Source organism: Pezoporus occidentalis, unplaced genomic scaffold (assembly GCF_034315485.1).
Source record: "Pezoporus occidentalis ecotype Australia unplaced genomic scaffold, CSIRO_AGI_Poc_V1 ctg114, whole genome shotgun sequence".
Classification (NCBI taxonomy): Eukaryota; Metazoa; Chordata; class Aves; order Psittaciformes; family Psittacidae; genus Pezoporus; species Pezoporus occidentalis.
The window spans coordinates 2,721,028-2,740,992 of record NW_026912929.1 but is presented as its reverse complement, the minus strand read 5'-3'; the positions used below and the strand labels follow the sequence as shown (position 1 = coordinate 2,740,992).

Sequence of the window (19,965 nt, the reverse complement as noted above, 5' to 3'; positions counted from 1 at the left end):
GCTTCCCAGTGACCAGGGAGCTGGAGCTGCTGAGGAGCAGGAGTTGGGGAGATCCCATCCCCTCTCTGTGGCCGTGAGACCAAATGAACAAAGTGAACAGGGTTTTGAAGATCCTTACCAAGTCCTCGAGGAGGAGGAAGAGATGGAGAGAGGAGCTGAAGGTGGAGGAGGAAGGGGAGAGCCGGGCACTCTGTGACATGGGTGGTTTGTGCCGCCTGCACCTCTGTACTGGTGGTAAGGAAACAGGGATGCTCTGCTTGCCTGGAGATAACATGCCTCTTTGATACCCTTTGCTTTGCTTGACGGGAAAGCTTCCTAGAGCCAGCCACTGCTGTTGTGCTTGTTCAAGGGCTGAAAAACATTGGTGGGACTCCCAGGTCTCCTTTATGAACCTTCCTTTGACAGCAAGGGTGGCATTTTGTACAGTTGTGGAGTGGGAGCAGCAGGGAGTCTCCTTTCCAGTGGGATGGTGTTCCTGAAAGCATGGTGAGAGCATGTAGCTCACTGAGATTTTTGTTTGGTGTATGTGTGCTTTTGAGATACTGAAGCTCGGATGTGTATTATGTATATTTGGGCAGCAAAAAAGCAATGGGAAAAGGACAAATTTGGTTTGTTTATTCATCTGAGGAATGGTTTTGTCTGTAAAAGCGTGTTACAGCCAAAGCTGGTCTGGACCCAGGTTCGTTACATCCATTCTTCTCTTCTGAGCAAGCTATGCCGTGGCTGTAATATCACTGAAAATGATTCTGTTTTAGTCTGTCTATAAAAAAAGCCAAATGAGAAAAGCTCAGAATGTGGAAAAAAGGGCATTTACAGCATTCACTGACATGTCCTCAGCACGTTTGAACTCTCTGCCAGCAGCTGTGACGCAGCACAGTTAAAATGTGAAGGGCTGTGCGCTTGGTCGTCGGGCTCAGCTTCCTTCATTCTGCATTGCCAGAGTCCAGGGGATATGAAGCGCTTATGAAGCTACATTTAAGATGAAGCTATGCTCATGTCTAATGTAGGTCACTGTTCTTTTCACTGTCACATTTGGTAGTTTGTTTGCAATGGTATTGTTATAGCTTTTGAGCATTTCACAGACTTGCTCTTTCTCTTCTCGCCCACTGCTTTTCTGACCCTGTCCTGGAGCATCTGATGGCCCCATTTTTATAGGAATCTGGGTACTTGGACAGCTTCATTTCCAGCTGGAGGCCAGGGACACAGGGCTTGCCCAGGGTTACACAGATTGGGGCAAGGCTGAACACTGAGCTTGAGCCCCAAGCCTGTGCTATGATAAGGAATTCTGGTGCCTATCGCTCTCACCTTCAGCTTCTGCATAAAAAATGCTTTCTGCTAAAAACCTGTGTTGCAAAGGTTGTTCAGATCAAGCGGGTGAGTGGTAGAAAGCCAGAAAATACTGAGGTGAGGGTGGTGTGCACAGATCAGACCATCCCTTAGTGCTTTTGTGTGTAATGTCTTCTTTAATCACACCATGGCAAGCGAGGAGGTCATACCCTAGTGTGTCTTGCCATCTCTCTTTTGAACCTTTAGTTGATGCCAACCTGTATGGGTAATGCTAGTTAGGTGGCATGGGTCTCTCTCAGCTGGATGTACAGAATGGGCCTCTCCCTCTGAACTGTGTGTCCAGGTTGATTAGCAGGGAAAGGAGAAGAATTGGTGCTTCTCAACCTAAAATCAACATTTTAAATGTGTGGGATACATTGTCCATAGAATGTACTCCTCTCTGCTGAGTATAAAGGGAAGTACATGTGACTGGCTAAGATGAAGATCTCTCTCCTGGGCTTGTAGGGCTTTGTGATGTGAATATATGACCATCTAAGAAAGTTTTGGCTCTACTGCCTGGATATGTTAGAGGTGAAAAGCCCCTCTTTCAGAGTCTCTATTGTTAGCCTTAGTCTTTGTAAAAAGCTGAACCCATTGCTCAATGCAAGATAGGTAGTGGGTTAATGCCCCTTCTGCCATCTAGACAGCAGTGACAGAGATGGATTGCCAGGGAGAAAAAGCATCTGTTCAGGCAAATGGGGAGAAAAATAGTGCATTCCTGTGGTCGGGTTCTCTGCTGGCAGTTATTCCAGCCACTTGTATCTCCACAATAAAATGTAAATGAATGCAATCATTTATTCTGCAGCCCGGAGGCCTAGTGGCATGAAAAGATAAGAGAGCATTTTCCATTGTTTATATGGTGGAGGTGGCTCTTCTGTGTCTGCTACTGCTTCTCTGATGCCTTGGCAGCATCTAAATGTTGCTTTTATTATTAAAAACACATATACGGGTGCCTAATATCTTAAACGGATTAGCGTGGTGTTTACAGAAGCATCAGCCAGCCCCTGCTCCCTGCAGGCTCTTGGCATTCCTGTGCCTTCTTCAGGAGCAGTGCACAGGCAGCAGAAATGCCATCAGCTGGCCAAGGGCTGGGGAAAAAAGCAGTTTGTGCAGGCACAAAGCAAGGAGCGATGGGCTTGTAACGTGTGTGGTTGTGCCGCTCGGCGGGATGAGGAGGAGGGATTGGGAGATGCCAGTGAGCTGCTTCTCCCGAGGCTGGAGAAGGGGGAACAAAAGGGAGGGTGGAGAACAATAGGACACAGTGGCACTGGGATAATCTCTGCCTGTATTTAGGCATGTTTAATTGGCCTGTCAGTTTTCCACGTCTCATGCATTTTCATAAGGATTCCTCTTTGCCTCTCATTTTATCTTCTCGTAGCTGCTTGGATTTCCCTGCAGACAGTCTCTCTGGCTTTCTTTGTTGTGTGTCCTCCCCCCCGTTTCAAAGCAGTGCCGAGTTGCCTGGCTCCGTGGTCTCCAAGCAGAAAGGCAGATGCAGCAAAGGGTCTATTTAGGAAAAATCTCATCTTATCCTCAGCAGAGGGAGAAATTGGGCATGGGAAGGGGGACTGTCAGTGACCTAGGCGTGCGTGCCATCTATCGTAGCTCTCTTTGCACTGGGCTAGGGCTCTGATGATAAACCCCCATCCCAGTCGTGTGATGTTTTGGGGAATTAAGATTTATACTGGAGATTTATATTTTTCCCTCTGATCCTTCTGAAATCTAAGGTCTATTTATTATTCTGATTTTTCCGCCCAGTATTGGCTACCTTGGAAAAAACAAACCTACTCAATTTCTGGGTTAAATAAATCCATTCAAAGGGATGTTGCTCAGCCTTTCAGATCATCTGTGTTAAGCTCCTACCCTTTCATTGCTAAATGATGCCAGACCTCGTTGCTTCATCCTCCCACAAGAAATCCCCTAGGCACATAATTAAAACCAAGCCATCCTTGTAAAGCCACTGGCTGAGCTCACTAGAATCGGTCCTGCGTTTCTTGTGGCTTTGAAGTTCATGAGTGCTGGGGTTGGGAGGGACACAAGGACCCACAGAGACTCAGCTCTGGCAGATGAAGATCAGGAGCTGCCGTTATTGCTGATGGGCTTCTCTTGGAGCCAGTCCTGTCCCATCTGAGCCATGGGGTTGAAGATAAACATCTTCAGATAGGTGCCTGTGCCCGAGTTCAAAACTGCATGGTCAGGCTGTCCAATGGGGTTTGGGTGCTTGAGGTGAAGCTTCATAGCCTTTCAGAAATGTCTCATTGTCAGGATCTGGGGGCAGATGCTCTGATATCATGAAGCAAAGGCCATGAGAAGCCAGTGGAGTGTCCCAGACCCTGGGCAGGGAAGGAGATGGGAAGAGCTGTAGGTGGTGGTGGAGGAGGTCAGGGATGGACATCTCCCCCTTGCTTGCTTTTGAAGAGGTGCTTATACCTCATGATAGCAGAAGAGTAGCTGCCATGAGGCCCTCTGTGTCCCATCAACAGGGTCATTTTCACATGGCTTTAATACATTTAGTGATGACAGTTTGGTTTGTGGCAATTGATTGTCCTGCATGGTTGTCTCCTCTATTTATATCCCATGGGTCTCACTGTGCAGCAGTAAATAATTGCAAAGCTGATAGTTTTGTTTCCAGCCATAAATTCAGATGCTGGAAAAAGAGATGTGTTTATTCCTATGTCTCTCTTCTTCAAATGTGGCTGTTCAGGGAGCTCTGTGTACCCCTGTGTGTGAACACGTTTGGGAACAGTGATAACGAAAATAGCGTGAGGAACCTCTAAATCAGTGCTTTTTCATATGGGAATGCAGGAGATGAAGTGATTTGGACAAGGCTGTGTATCAGGGAAGGCGGAGAGACAAGAAAAAGATCCTTTTGGCATAGCACTGGTACCAGGCTGGGCGTATGTGTGCTGCGGTGCCTGGTCCTGGTCTGGGGATGGTGATGGAGTACTACAGGGAGCAGTCAAGCAGCTGAGGTTTAACATGCTGCAGGTCTTGGGACAACTCTGAGGCATGGCAGGAAGCATTCTCCTAGTGGGAGCAGTCTTGTTGATAGAAAAGGGAAAACAGAAGAGCAGGAATTAATGTGTGGCTCTGAAGAAGTCAGGGTTAATAGCCTTGGGGCAGGGATATCTGTAGGTAAAGACAAAAGATCCTGAGAAAGGGAACAGGCTGGAGACCATAACAATCCTCTCTCTGCCCTACTGCCCTATGGTAGTGAGCATACTCTAAGTGAGCCATTATTAGCAGTTATGGGCATACCGCAAGATACAGATTGGTCTATTGAGCTAGAAGGAGTCGCCCTTTTTCAGCCTTTCAAAGTGATTTCCCTTGTGGTGACCAGCAGAAGGAGAAAGCTGTATTTCTTAAGTGGGGCCCTGTGCTCTTTCAAAGCCCCAGCATCTCTGAACTCCCTCCTTGCTATTGGGGTCATGGAGCTGCATTATTTATAGCTCCTCCTGGGCACCCCACTTGCCCATCTTGCAGCGGCTGCAGAAAGGGGATTGCTGGCATATGCTGGAGGTGCAAAGGTGACTGAAAGCTCATGAATGTTTATGGGATCTCTAACTTCCAGCACAGACAATTGTACAGAGAGAGCTCTGATCAAACGGAATCAATCCATTGTAACCAAACATAAATTTCACTGTGAAAATATTCTGTTTCAACATTTTCAGCAATTAAACCCTTTTTCATCTAGACTGGTGCTAGAAATTAATTAGCTGATAATATCCTCTTTAGAATAAAGACAAATGTTTTCATGTCTTTGCTGAAGGCTAATATTTGCAAAAAGAAAAGTAGATGAGTTCCTTAAATCTCTGTAATCTTGCCCCAATAAATATACTTCTTTACTATTAAGTTTTTAATGAATTTCTGCATGCCTTTCCCACCTTTTATATCATGTTAAGTACTGGAGAGAGGCTTCAGGTTTCAGCTTTCAGAAGACTGATCAGATTCAGTACAGCCCTTCCATCTTGGTGTCACCTGTAATAAGGGCCAAGGAAAGGGGTAAGAGTGAAAACGTAACGGGACAGATGGCCCTTTTCTTCAAGATCAAGTATATAAATGCTTATATGATTAAAGATGATATGCACACTTTGCTTGCTTGTCAAGTAGGTGCAGAAGCTGGGCGGTTTAGTCCTTTATGCAACTGGATCCTGAATTAGTCTATGGATGAGACGAGCACAGGCGAGGCTGGAGGCCAATGGCTTGATTTCCTAGGGAAGCAGAGATGTGCTGAGTTAACTCTGCAGCACTTGCTTTTGCAGCTCTTTTCCAGTTGTGTAATGAAAATCAGCAAGCAAAGCCAGGCAGAATAGGAGTTTTAGGGGACTCCAAGGAACTGTCTTGGATCAACCTGCAGCTCTGCTGGTACGGTGCATCAACACCGACTTTGGAGCAGAGTGTTTTCCTGCTCATTCACATGATGATGGGACCAATCCATGAAGAAAATGCAGATAGAGAGTGAGACTTTCAGGTTTCCTGACTGTAACATGCAGCTTTGTTGGTTTTGGACATCAGCATAAAATAGAAGCTATAGACTGAATTTGTAGCCTTTGTGAAAAGCTGAGTTTGGTATTTTCTGATTAGAGAAATGAACATGGCAAATTCTGGAGGAGGGAAATGCAGGGTATTGGGGTAGGAAAGTACTTCAGAAGTAGGGATAATAAATGAAGTCTGAATAGGGTAGACTTGAGAGCTGCAGTTCTTAACATCTCTCTTGGATGACAGAAGTAAATATCTCCCTTAGTGGGAAATACGACATTGCTGGTAAGTGCTTTTCTAAACACGACCTGACAGTGAGACTTCATACATTTTTAATTAAGCCATCTCAATGATAATTACTGTGATTTAGCCATTTCCCAAACAGGTCTCTAGTGAATTATGGGCACGGTCAATTCTTGGAAGAGTGAGTGTTGGGCCACCTCTGTGACGGTGCAGCTCTGGGTCTGGTAACCAAAGGGGCTGGCAAATCTCTGCCTACTGTCAAACAGGGTAAGGAAATCAAGCCTGTGTGAATGAAAAAATGCTCAAGGTAGTATAAAATAATGATGAGTTTTGAGCTGGTTTTATGCATTTAATTGGGGCTGGTCCCAGTTCCCTGCTCTGCTGTTTGCTCCCAGTCCAATACTGGGCAAGCCACTATGAGCAGGTTTTCTGCCAGAGTAAACTGGTGTGGCTGTTTTGCAGACAAGAAAGCAATGCCAGTTCTATGTGGTGGTGGGATGTGGTCATTAGGTTTGATGGTGGACAAGGATAATTTAGCTTGATGTCCTGTACAAACACAGGCCAAAACCTTCATCCGTGTATCTCTAGTAACTTGGGCAAGATGGCAAACCCGCTGGTTGGTTTTCTGGAAGCAGACATCTGGTTTTAATTTAAGGAGACCAGAGCATAGATAACATGCTCCTTCCTGCAGTAATTTGTTCCTGTGGGTGAAACACAAGAGGTCCTTAAGACCTCTTGAACACTCTGCTATTGATTAATAATTGTGTAACTTCTAGCTTTCAGCCTTTTGCTTAAAAAAACAAGGTAGGATTTTTTTTTTACTGGGGGCTAAATATCATTAAACAGCAAATCTACCAGAACAAACATGCTGCTTAAAAAGACACGTATATTTCCTAGCAGGAACAGTACTGATTCTGCACGATTATTCTACATTCCCCAGTATAACACGTCTAAAGTGAGGCTTGTTTGGTTTCAAAGCTAAGCTGCATGTTGCAGTTACTGCAGCTTTCCGATCACCCTTTCTGGTGCTGGGAAGACCGATGGTGCTCTGTAAGTACAGATGGTGTTAAGTAAGATGGTGTTACTGTAAGTAACAGATTTGTGAAGGATCTTTTCACTGTGCTCACAGTAACAGGCTGCAGCTGGCACTTAAACTGGGTAAGGAGAACCTGCTTGAAAGGGAAATGACTTTTGGCCTTTGGCAGACTAATGTGTCTCAGGCTGTTACTAGCTAATTGCTTCATTAGCACAACATCGGTGTAAAATCCAGTGTGAAGGCTGTTGGGAGTACATACATGAAGGCATAGTGTGACCCCTGTCTAGATGAGCATCTGCAGTCAGTATTTGCAAGAGGCTTTCCTTCTTCTAAGTAAATTGGCAGTCAGAGTGAGCAGCAATACAGCACATGGAGATAAGACTGTTTTAATTTCTTGCTTCAGGAGACTCAGCTCTCTCCTTGGGAAGACTGATGCCCTGTCCATGGATCCACAGATTGAACAAACATACCGAACCATTTAATTATTAACAAATAGCTTCAGCATTTCCTGGCAAAATAAACCATGGCCTTAGGCTGAGTCCCAACAACAGTGTTCCACCTCCAAGACCACACTTCGTACCACAAGCAACAGGCAGTACCACTTTTGTCACTACTCTTTAGAGTAATGCAGCCCTCATAACTCTGTTTCCAGATGTATGCAATATTTTCTTGCAGTTAAACAGCTTCTTTTTACTACTATTTCACTGCAGCATTTCCAGGTAGGGACCTGGCTCCTCTTACACTCTCTTGTGCAGAAGTAGGAAAAAAAAGATGGGCTGAGTATCAAGCACCCGAGCTTTTGGTTTGCTGTGAATGCTGATAAGGCTGTGGCATCGCCACTGAAATACTCCCAGGGAAGAACATAACACTACTTCTACACACAAATTGTCAAGACGTTCTTCTGAGCTAATAATTTTAGGAAGAGGAGGTGTTTAAGTAATACTGATAGGGCTCAAGTTGGAAGCTCAAAAAAGGAACAGAGAAGTGACTTTTTGAATCAGCTGCTGCCTTAGCTTTGGGACATAATCCAAATGCCATTCACCTACTTGAATTGCAGAAAAGTGCCCATAAAATCCTAGACATTAAGCCTTCCTGCCAATCTGGGGTGTGAATTATGGAGAGGACAAGTAGGGAGACATCATCAGTACATAGCTTTCACCCCGGACTTCACTCATCTTTAGATAAATCTTCCTTGAGTTCTAGTCTCAGTCTAGTCTAAATACAGATCATCAGGATCTCAGTGGTTTGGCTTGGAAGCGCAGTCCTCATGAGTGTTACTTTTGAAACTGTGGGATCATGGTGCTTGCACACTGCTGCATTTGTGGTATCAGCAAATGCAATGGTGAGAACAGGATATTTCTCCAAAGAGCATCTTGCTGGTTTCTTGCAGCTGATGCTAAGGAAGGTTGAGAGTCTGGAGAAGTTCTAATTCAGGGAAATAATTGCGTGTAGTCAGAAATCAGACATGGCATTTCTTACAACATGGCCATCTGTGGGTTTGTAAAACGCTGCCCAGCATGTTCAGAGCATGTGTCAGAGAAATCAGAGCGGATGCAGAAATAAGAAGAGCTTTCAAAATGCTGAGGGTGAAGGTTAATGACTGAAGCCTGTTCATCTACTTAGCTGAATACAGTTTCATGACAGACTGCCACCTTCGTAAGTTATTGTCGGGGTAATTAAAGCCAATAGTGCCACATCAAACTTCTCCCCCTGATGTTACTCTGTTGGAGTCTTTGGCACCACACAGGGGAAAGCTGCAGCCATGCTAATTAGGACCAGGAAGGTACTTGTAAAGCATAATTTAGACCATATCCTTTTGGGAATTGTCTACTAACCAAGCATGGCTTCAGTGAAATGGTTCATCGTTCACGCTGTCACCGGGATCATTTATTAACGGTAATCAGTTTAAGTAGTACGTGTGTCAGTGTGGGCAGAGCATCTTCTCCCAAACCTTTGTTATCGACAGCGTCAGTACACGAGGAGAAACAAGTTCAGATTGGCTTTGCCAAGCTGTCAGTTTGACCCCCTGCCCTGAACTAACAGTATTTGTCAGCATTGCATTGGATTTAATAGGCACCAAGAGGCAATAAACTTGGAGCCTGGGGTCTGTTCGGTCACTTTAGGAGGGGGTGAGCACCTTTCTGCCTGCTGGCTACCCTGGTGCTGCTCTGCTTTATGAGGGGATATGGGCATTTCAGTGGGAATTCACTCATCAAGAAGGAGAGTACTTCATCACTGACACACAGCATCCCAGGAGTCTATGGGATATCTCATTTTTATAGATCAGCACACTCTGAGTTTGGTTGAAGGCATTACTGCTTTGCATTTGCTGTTTCAGCATTGATCTGACTTGCTTGTCTAAGAGAGACTTTTTGTCTCCAGATGCTTTAATGCCACATTTGGCCAATGTTATTTGCTTCTGTGGCTCTTGGAGAGCTCCTGAACTCTTAGGGGGAAATCTGTTGTATGCTAATTGCAATGGTTTATCTTAACATGCACTGTGGCAGGAATATTTCTGGGATACCTACATTCTGTTGTTGGCCAGTCCTGGACAGAGTTATCCAAGAAAATCTGTTCACCAAGAGCAAGACTTTAATAAAGTGCTGTAGTAAGAAGGCAGGCTCTTCCATAGATTTTGTTAGTGATCCCTGAAATTACTCCAGTGAGAAGTTACTCATAGTCTATTTATAGAGCAAAACCATCTGTAGTGAACTCTGTTTATTTTGCTTTCTTTTTAAATGGAAGCTGTACACTGGTTAGCCAGTTTAATGCGGTCTGATCTATAGTGATGCTAAAAAGCCCGTTAACCCAGTGTCTGGCAATAATCTGGTTTTACTTCTTGCAGACAATGTGCAAATATAAAATGAAAAGAGAAGGGAAAAAAAAAGGCTGCCATTCCATAGGAATCTGCATTTCTCTCCCTAGAAACCCGTTTTATGGGTCTGCTTGCTGGCTCTACCTATAGTCATCCAAAATTGAAGCAGATGTAAGGTTGGAACATCCTTTAAACTAATGAAGAGAAAATGAAAATAACCTGAACAAATACACAGAGCCACTGTTATCAGTATTTGTAACATTAATGCATTCAACCATAACTGTAGTTGTTAGTAAGGAAATATTGCCTTTTCAAACACGTTTTAGTGCAGTGTGTAATTTTCAGGATATTTATTAGGCACATGGGCTTTTGCATTATTATTCCTGAGAAAGGAAACAAACTATATGGCATCTTCAAGGGAAAAATGAGCTAATTTAATGTGAGCTCTACTTTGAATAGTTTCTACACCTTTAATTTTGGTCTAATACGTGTTTTTAAATGCCTGCATGAAAAGAAGACTGTTTTCTTCCTTAATGCATCTCCACAGTTTGCTGTTATAGAAAAGGTGTAATCAGTGCCAGACAAATGCAGCAGTACACACGTATATTCTGAATACTGCATATTCATTAATCACACCGTGTTTTACTTTATCTTTCTGAAACTTGGTGTAGTTCTGTTTTCATTATGCTCGTGTGTTATTTGCCATGGATTCTATGGGTTGGAAGAGCCACTTCAAATACTGAAGATGATAAATGGTAATAGATTTCCCATTACACAAATGCTTTTTTATCCGCTTAGTTTAATTGCTGCATTTCTCACTCCTCCTATTGTGTGCTCGTGATGACCAGCATCCCCACAGTCATTTTCTTAGCTGAAATGAGGATTAGATTTATATGTGGGAGAGCTGAAAACACAGTTGTTCCAGTATCAAAGAGGAGCAGCTGTGTTTTGTTTGCAACTGGAATTTCCTCTGAGGTAAACCCAGTTCTCTAGGGACATGCAGGCAATTCCCCATGCTAAAGAAGTTCTCTGAGCCTTTCAGAGGAGGCTAAACTGGATCTTAATATTCAGGTTTATGTCTGAATACGCTTAAATCCCAGTGATGAACCTAAAGAGAGGATGCAATGGCACGGTTCCTCTAGTCCCACATGCATGTTTCTCATGTAGTACAAACACATTCAGGCTTTGTCTTCTGTAAGAGGCTTTAAATACATGTTTACATGCAAGTTCATCTGTGTGTAATATACACGTACACACTCATCACTGCTTTCAACTCTGTTTTAAAGAAAACAACAAAGAGTCAAGCAGAGAATCTCAGGTGCTGTTACATAAAGATTGATCTCTAAAGGAGGCGCTGAGGGTTTATTGAGTTTTGAGGGTCTGTAATTGGAATTCCTGAATCTGTAATTTGGTGTTACTGCTCTGGGATTGCCATTTGTGCTGTGCTGTGAACGCTGCCACATAGAATCATAGAATAGTTAGGCTTGGAAAGGACCTTAAGATCATCCAGTTCCAACCCTCCTGTCATGGGCAAGGACACCTCACACTAAACCATGTCACCCAAGGCTCTGTCCAACCTGGCCTTGAACACTGCCAGAGTGTTCACGAGCATATGTTCAGAGCAGGTCTCTTTTAGCCCTTTCCTTGCTGGAAAGCTGTCTGGGTCAGTCTGTGTTATGTCTTCTTGTGGTTCCAAACTTAGACCTTTGAGTTTGAATGTACCAAACTGGTTATGTGTCCTTTCAGCCTAAAAAGTTGGTAATTACCCTGGTAACTCAGCGCAGATACAGAGAGGTGAGGCATCGGAGGTTGATGGCAAGGGTTTGTATGGGGCTGACTTTTTGTGGGGACCCTGAGTGGTCCTGCCAAGAGCGAGGCATCCGTTTGGCCTTCCTAAATTCCCTGGTAAATCTGCCCAAAATAAGCTTGGTGCCTTCTATTAGTCAATAACCCTGTGGAGAACCAGCCTGGGGCTGCCCGCTATCCTCTGCTGCACACAACAGCTTATAAAGACAAAAGCTCTCTAGCAGTTAGGAAGGTGCAGCCCCGAACTGCTCCAAGGCTGCTCCATCCCCAGCAGAAATATCCAGAAGGATCCATCATGCCGCTCTGCAAGTTGGAGGTGGGACTCGGGCTTCATTCAGGCCCATTGTCTGGGGAGCTAATGTTCAACAGGTGGCTTATGTGTCCCTGGGATGGTGGCTTCAGTCTCAGATCTGTGGGATGTTGTTGATGGTTTCTGCAGCCACAAAAAGCTCTTTTGCAGATAATTTCTTTAGCAGAAAGGTTATTTAGGAGGACTTGTGGTGCTGGGGCTGTTAGCAGCACATACCCCCATGGCATGTGCACCGGTGCTGGGTTTCTGGTGAACAGGTCCCATAAAATCATAGGAGTTTTATTTCCTTTGCTCTGGGAAGCTGTGGTTTGTCTTTGTGGTGAAGTGCAAGCATGAACCCGTATGTGCTAAGGAGCAATGTTACTTGGCAAATTAATATGTTAATGTGATACCAGATTCCCAGCTGGAGACTGGCGATAGGTTTATAAACACCGATGAGTGATCATAGTCATCTGGACAAGACAACAAGAGCCCTGTGCTCAAAGTGTTGGAAAGGGGCTGTGTCCCCTCTAGCCCTATCTTTGCCACCCTCCCTACAGAAACCCTTCCCTCTCGCTCCCTCTGCCACTACATAAACCACGTCTCCATTCCCCTCTAGCCATACATGAGCTCCGAGCGGGCAGCCCCCGGCAGAGGCAGGCAGGGGTGCGGAGGGGGAAGCGGCACGGAGCCGTGTGAGTGAGCGCAGCGCCGGAGCCTGCGGGCGCTCGGGGAAGAAGATGTTCGCTGTTTCGCTCAAGTGCCGGCTCGGGGTGGTGAGACGGAGGAGCAAAGGTACGGGCAGAGCCGCGCAGCTCGCTCCTGCCTGCGAGAGAGGGGCTCGGAGGGGACGGGCTTCAGCTTCTCCTTTGTTAGCGGGGCAGGAGGCAATCACCTACATGGTCCGTGGTTGATTACCACTGCTGATGTACATTGGCGAGGCGGGGGGGGAGCAGGGCTGGTTTACTTTCTTGCATGTCACACGTTTTTCAGAGGTTGCATTTTCTTTCCCACATTGATTCTCTGGATTTTTATTCTGTCCTTCGGCCACGGTTATTATTGCAGTAGATTTAAAGGTGCCTCAGAGCATCACAGGGTTTCCCGTCTCCCATGCGGGAGCTGTTACTTTGCAGGGAGAAGCACTTGGGTGTTTGCTGGATGCCACCGGACTGTTTGGGACTGTTTGTTTGTTTGGGACTGTTTGTTTGGGACTGTTTGTTTGGGACTGTTTGTTTGGGACTGTTTGTTTGGGACTGTTTGTTTGGGACTGTTTGTTTGGGACTGTTTGGTTGGGACTGTTTGGTTGGGACTGTTTGGTTGGGACTGTTTGGTTGGGACTGTTTGGTTGGGACTGTTTGGTTGGGACTGTTTGGTTGGGACTGTTTGGTTGGGACTGTTTGGTTGGGACTGTTTGGTTGGGACTGTTTGGTTGGGACTGTTTGGTTGGGACTGTTTGGTTGGGACTGTTTGGTTGGGACTGTTTGGTTGGGACTGTTTGGTTGGGACTGTTTGGTTGGGACTGTTTGGTTGGGACTGTTTGGTTGGGACTGTTTGGTTGAAAGGATGAGAAAACTGGGAGGATAACAGGGAGAACACAAACTGTGAGAAGATCTGAGGACTATTTTAAGTGTATCTCAGAGGAAGTTATCGGACACAGGGCGGAGTTTCTGTTCTCAGAGTTCTGCAGCATTGCATGTGATGAGAAGTAAAGAGTTTTCTGTGCCGGGCTGTGATCCCGCTGTCTATGGCCCCTGGTTTAGTTGCGTGTTAGGTGGTCTGTGAACTTCCATGGTGGAAGGTGCTGTGGCTGCTGGTGCTCAGTCCTGTTGCTGTTGCCTTTGATTTCTGACAGGTTTGTGTTTGCCTGGGGCCTGAAGCCCTTGCTGGGAGCTCTGCTCTTCCTGCTGGTGGCACTCCTGCAGCAGATCAAAGCCCTTGTGTGTACACCTGCGTTTTTACAGGGACCTCTAAAGATAAACGTCTTTTAGGGGCCCCGTATAACTTAGTTATTATTGATTCCAGTCTTCACTGAATGAACAAACTCAGTTGTCAGCTTTACTCAATGGGAGAGAGAGACTTACTAGTGCAGGGTCTATGTGTTGATGCTCAGGAGCTCTGTCAGGACACTGACAGGTACAAAACTTAGGTATCAAAGGGAAGGGCCTGAACAAAATGTGTATGTCTGAGGTGGACCAGACCTTAAGTTCAATTCCTCTGTGTGACTTGCCTTGCAAGTAACAAGTATTTGCTCAGCTCAGGGTTGCAATTCAACGGGACATACCTGAGCACAGAGCAGGAGCCTGAGGGCTGCTATGCTTGATATCGGTTATTGGGTGCTAAGACAGCATGTGGGTTATGATTGCCTTGTCATGCTCCGGCTACTGTGGCCAGTGCACATGCAGAGGCATTACCAGGATGGTCTCTTGTGCTCTTTGCTGCACACAAGGGCAGCTTTATTTCAGGTGTTAGAATATGTGTTGGGCATCAGTTGCCTTTGACAGTTTTTGCTGACATCTGTTTCTTCTCTTCCCTGGTTTGGAGGCTTCATGGGATTCTCTCTGCACTGGAAGAAGTTTTATAGAATGATAGAATCGTTAGGGTTGGAAAGGACCTTAAGATCATCCAGTTCCAACCCCCTGCCATGGGCAGGGACACCTCACACTAAACCATCTCACACAAGGCTCTGTCCAACCTGGCCTTGAACACTGCCAGGGATGGAGCATTCACAACCTCCCTGGGCAGCCCAATACAGTGCCTTACCACCCTTACAGTAAAGAATTTCCTTCTTATATCCAACCTAAACTTCCCCTGTTTAAGTTTTAACCCATTACCCCTTGTCCTATCACTCCAGTCCCTAATGAAGAGTCCCTCCCCAGCATCCCTATAGCCCCCCTTCAGATACTGGAAGCTGCTCTGAGGTCTCCACGCAGCCTTCTCTTCTCCAGGCTGAACAGCCCCAACTTCCTCAGCCTGTCTTCATACAGGAGGTGCTCCAGTCCCCTGATCATCCTCGTGGCCTCCTCTGGACTTGTTCCAACAGTTCCATGTCCTTTTTATGTTGAGGACACCAGAACTGCACACAATGCTCCAGGTGAGGTCTCACAAGAGCAGAGTAGAGGGGCAGGATCACCTCCTTCGCCCTGCTGGTCACGCTCCCTTTGATGCAGCCCAGGATGCAGTTTCATGTTGTGTCAAACAGGGTGGCACAGGCAGGATTTCCACTTTGTAGAGTGACACCTGGAAGTGCTTGGATCAAGCACAGCCATGGGGTCCTTTATAGTGGGGAGATACCAGAAGATTTGGTGCCCTGTGTTTCCAGTTCTTTTTACCTGGCATCTTTCTTTTGCTCAGGCTTCCTAAAGGAATTGGCAATGATGTTGTAACATGAGGGTTTTTTTCTTATGCAGTTTTCCAGGGAACTTAGCAGTGACTGTTCTGACACAGGGGATGTAAACGCATTTATGCCTGCAAAACACTGTGGAAATGCAGCTTGAGATTGTAACGGAGGTTAAAAGAATGTTATCCCTGTACTACTTGATTAAGATTCGGTGGCTTTGGTTGAAATATTTAGAATTGACTGAAATCACCTGCATTTCTTAGTGACAGATTTAAATGAGAGAATCACTAATCCAGCACTAAATTGTACTGCTTTGATCAAGGATTAAACTGAGCTGGAATTGGCTTTTGGGGCTACAGCTTTGAAATGAGCAGCCAGAGCAGCTCATTTCATGTTCCAAACACTTCAGTGTTTTGGAACAGCTGATTTTTAAAGTACATCCCCAAAAGACTGAGTAATAATAAATGACGCCTTGGCACTGTTGCTACCAGAATGGGCCCAGCATGACTGGGCAGCAACCAAGGATGGGAGCCAATATAAATTATGCTAGTGAGTAATGAACTCTGCTGCACTTCCCATCTGTAAATGCTCAAAAAGTAACTAGCTATGTGTTGCATCAGAGGGGATGGTCAGGCCTGGTAAAAGCATTTGTTTTGGGGCACTAAAAATCCTCCCCAACTTTGTTTCAAAGAGGGAAAGGAAGACACAGTGAAGGAGTCTGCAGAGGGATGTGTGGAAGTGGCAGATACCCCAGCCCAGTAACTTGTCTGTCCTCTGATCCAGACATTTATGGGTTTGGGATACAGGGTCACATGTGCTCTGCCTGGCTCTGCAGCTGCATGCTTGTCAGGGGAGATACCCTTCTGCTCAGAGCTGATTGTAATTTCATTGTAAGGTGATGTGTTCAAGTCTCAGCTATGGTGCTGCTGTTACTTTTATGTAGTTTTAAGTTTGAACATCTTCATGGAAATAAAGATTAATTTCCCTGTACTCATTTGCTACTCTCTGCTTCATAACAGACCCCTTCCCCCAGGCTGGCACTTCTTAGGCAAGCTTTCCCACAACTCTCTGCTTTCTGCTGTATTTTCTTTTCCTTCCCCAGCTAATCCCCTCACTTCAGAGAGAAATTCTTGCTGTTTGTCCTCTTGGATTCCTGCTTTCCTTCTCTTGCAAAGCCCATGAGCTTTTCCTGGCATGGGGAACATCCGCACTTAACCCAGCAGGCATTCATTTGGCTGGCTGGGGGCAGCCTGTGCTTCCCTGCCTGCCGGCATGGGTTTATACAGCTGCAGGGCTCCTCACTCCTCTTCAAAGTCCCTTGACCCTCTGCAGAAGGTGCTGTTAAAAACCCCAAGGAACAAATAGTCACTTGTCCAATGCAATAATTAAACTTCCTCAGTATTAGAGGGGTTTTCCATTGGAAAAACTGAACAATGTGCTGTACATGTCATATAACAAATGTCTGTTTGAAGGGTGGCTGCCCCTGTGTTAGTGCCATGCATCCCATTTCTGTATGGCCATGCCTGATGTTCAGCTGAGCTCGAACTGGACCTGTGGTAGTTGATGGTTGGCTTCCCTGCTAACCCCCAGTTACTGCAGCAAATCAGCTGTATTTTATAAATAAGTAAACAGAGGGGATGGAGAGCCTAAATAATTAACCAGGTACAAGTGTCGGCCTGAAAAGTAGCAAATGAGGCAATTTAAAGGTGCTTTCACTGTTTCTTCTGCTTTCTAAACCTGCGGCCCCAGGGGAGGGGATGCTCTGTAAGAGCTGGTGACACCAGGAGTTGCCTGAGCCACCAGCAGCAGATATTAAGGGGCTTGGACCCCACTGCTATAGCAGAAGCAAAAATACGGTTACTTGCTTTGAGATGCAGAAAACATGTTTATTTTTGTCCACTCTAATTCTTCCCATCGTGTGGTGCGATGGTGTTAGAGCAATAGGAGTCATTTTGCTGCTTCTTTGTCAAAAGCTGTCGCTTGGAACATGCTAGGCATCAAGATTTGTAAGAGAAAATGCATGTTCTGCTTTCCTTCTCCTTACCTCTGTGTTTTTCAACCTTTTAAGCTTCACTGAGTCATGTTGACTATTTTTTTGGTTTAGGACTAGATGATTCCTTTTACATTTTGTTCATCTCTTGTTTGAATGGCAGCTGAGAACCTAAGTAAGCAGAGGAAAAACACCCAACCCCCCTCGGAACTAACTAGAAGAATATGTTCAGAAACACTCTCAAATAGGATGAAACTTGCAATGAAAGGACCGATTTTGGCACAGCAGCTTTTACAGCAAGACCCAGACTTTCAAAGATAGCACATTTGTGTGTGTAGGCATCCTGACTTGTCCGTTAGGCAGAAGTTGCTATGTCCTGATGTTTGGTTTTATTTCCATGTTTTGGTGTATGCAGTGTCACAGAAATCCATCCAAGGAATCAGGAACAAGTTCTTGTGCCACATTGCCTTGTTTGCTGTACAGCAGTATTGAGCTGTAAAGTATCCTGGCTGTTTCACGGGGGTTTCTGTCACCAAAAGATTTGCTTGATGCAGAAAACCCAGGAACGTTTTGGAAAACGAGGGAAAAAAGAGGAAAAACTGGATAAGCAGGTACCTAATCCATCCAGTGGTGTGGTGTCAAGTCTAGGGCACCGCAGTGAAGTGATGGAGTGAAAAGTCCTATGTAACATCTGTTCCTGCAGGAGGCAGCAGTCGTCATTGCTGCATTTATCCTTCAGGTCTGGAGCAGCCAGTAAAACAAAGTAATTTTTATTTAGCAGATGGGCAACCAGCACACAGAAGCCAGACTTCTCCCCAAAACTCATCTACGGCACAGAGGTTGAGCCCATGGTCTCAGCAACCTAAGGCTGAGTGCAATACTATAGCACAGAAAGCTGTTTTCCCTGTTAAGGGCTTGAGATACTTTCCTCCTGATTCCATTTCTTACATAAAGCTATGTGAGATTTTTGCCTACTTCTTCTAAGTCAGTGAATAATGCAAAGCAGCCTGGAAGCCAACATTTCAAACGGGCAAGGAAATACCTTCATCTCCTATTCCCCTGCACCTGTAGAGCTTTTTATCTGTAGTATCTCTTCCCTCGTCGACAGGAGTCTGACTTTGCGTTACTCATGGGGATGCACTACATCACACTTCTTCAGTTCTTGTGGAACTGACTGGGGATCTGCAGTAGGTCTGTCTAGAGGCCAGTCTGCTCCTGTGTCCCAGGGCCATGGCGAGGAAATTCCAAGGGTTTTTAGCTCTATTAGCTTCTCAGTTGCTCTGCTCCCTCAGTGTGGCAGGAAATGCTTTAACTGGGGAAAATCAACCCAAATCTGACAGAATTGGAAGTCTAAAACCCATGGCACCCCATGACCACGTCACCCCATGGGCACCACCAGTGGGGTTTGTGTGATGCTGTTCTCCCTCCTCGTGAAAGCCTTAAAACTCAGGGCTGCCACCAGGCTGTTCAGTGCCCCCAGGGTGACCTCTGAAGCAACGAGGCAAAGTTAGAACCCTGCATCAGTCAACATGTGGTTTTTTTTTCCCCCTTTTTCTGCTACAGCCATCTAATCCAAAAAATGAGGTGCTAGAAAGGCAGGAACTCAAGTTATCTACAGGCTGATGTTACCAGTGTGGGATGTTTTATATCCGTGCTGGCAGATCTAGGCTTTCTATCCTGTCTCAGTGTAAATACCTGGTAAGGAACTAGGTTTTTATTTCCTACTTTGATGGAAATACTTTGAATGTAATGGTATTATTAAATGGATTTATTAAATAACAAAATGTTTTAGCAGTGCGCTGCAGAAGAATAAAAGCACAAAAAATAATGTGAAGTGAGATTTCAGCATCTGGCACTGGAGCCCTGAGATGATAACAAGAGTACGTATTAGCAAGGTATAAAGGTCTGTGTTTTAATTTATGTTCTTGTAATCTGGCCAAAAGGAGATGTTTTTATGAGTTACAGGTACAAACAGCCAAAGCAGCATTGGCACTTGCTATAGGCTAAAATTAGGGTCGTTTTTCAGTTAGTTCCAACACATCTGGTGGTCACCAGCTGCTCTCCTAACATAACTGTTAACTAATAACAAGAAGCGCTGCTTTAGCTTTTCCTCCCTGATCCATTATGCTGGCTAATTTAGAAGAAGCAATCCCTCACCCTGTGTCTGGACAGGATGTGGACAGCATCTCTTCATTCACCTTGGTTTCTCGTATGAGCTAGTTACATCCTGCCGTACTCAGGAGCAGGAAAACAGCACCATGCACCTCATGCTTGATTCCAAGTTCTCCGTTGTCTTACTTTAATAAGGCTGTATAAAATTCTTCTGTAAACGTGCTGTAGTGCAAATTTGAGGCTCATTGATGCCGACACGCTGGAGTTGGGGTTGTGTCCTTGCCCAGGCTGGCAGCCTCGTGCTGAACTTTTCTCCTCTTCTTGGTTTCACTCAGCTCCTGAGGGCTATTGTAACCTAGTTTTATGTGAGCCATTTCCTTTCCTCTCTCCTGCTCTTTTTACTTTACAGAGGAGAGCCGGATTCATCACACAAAGCTATGGAAATCACAGCAGCATGTAATGTGGGGCTTGCTAACTGGTAGTGGGAGGGTGCAGAGGAAGGGTTGTGCTCTTTACCAAGCCCCAAGACATC

At 45.4% G+C, this 19,965-nt stretch overlaps 1 protein-coding gene across 4 annotated transcripts in view; it reads left to right on the top strand.

The window, feature by feature from the left end:
• GRIP2 (glutamate receptor interacting protein 2) overlaps positions 1-19,965 on the top strand; it is a 240,834-nt gene that overhangs the window by 111,687 nt on the left and 109,182 nt on the right. Inside the window, exon 1 of one of the 4 annotated variants that reach the window (XM_062636980.1) lies at positions 12,632-12,789. The exons of the other annotated variants lie outside the window; for them this stretch is intronic. Coding sequence (XP_062492964.1) covers positions 12,735-12,789 — 55 coding nt within the window. The 5' untranslated portion in view covers positions 12,632-12,734. Of the gene's footprint in view, positions 1-12,631; positions 12,790-19,965 lie in introns of those variants that run through there. 4 annotated transcript variants of the gene reach the window in all.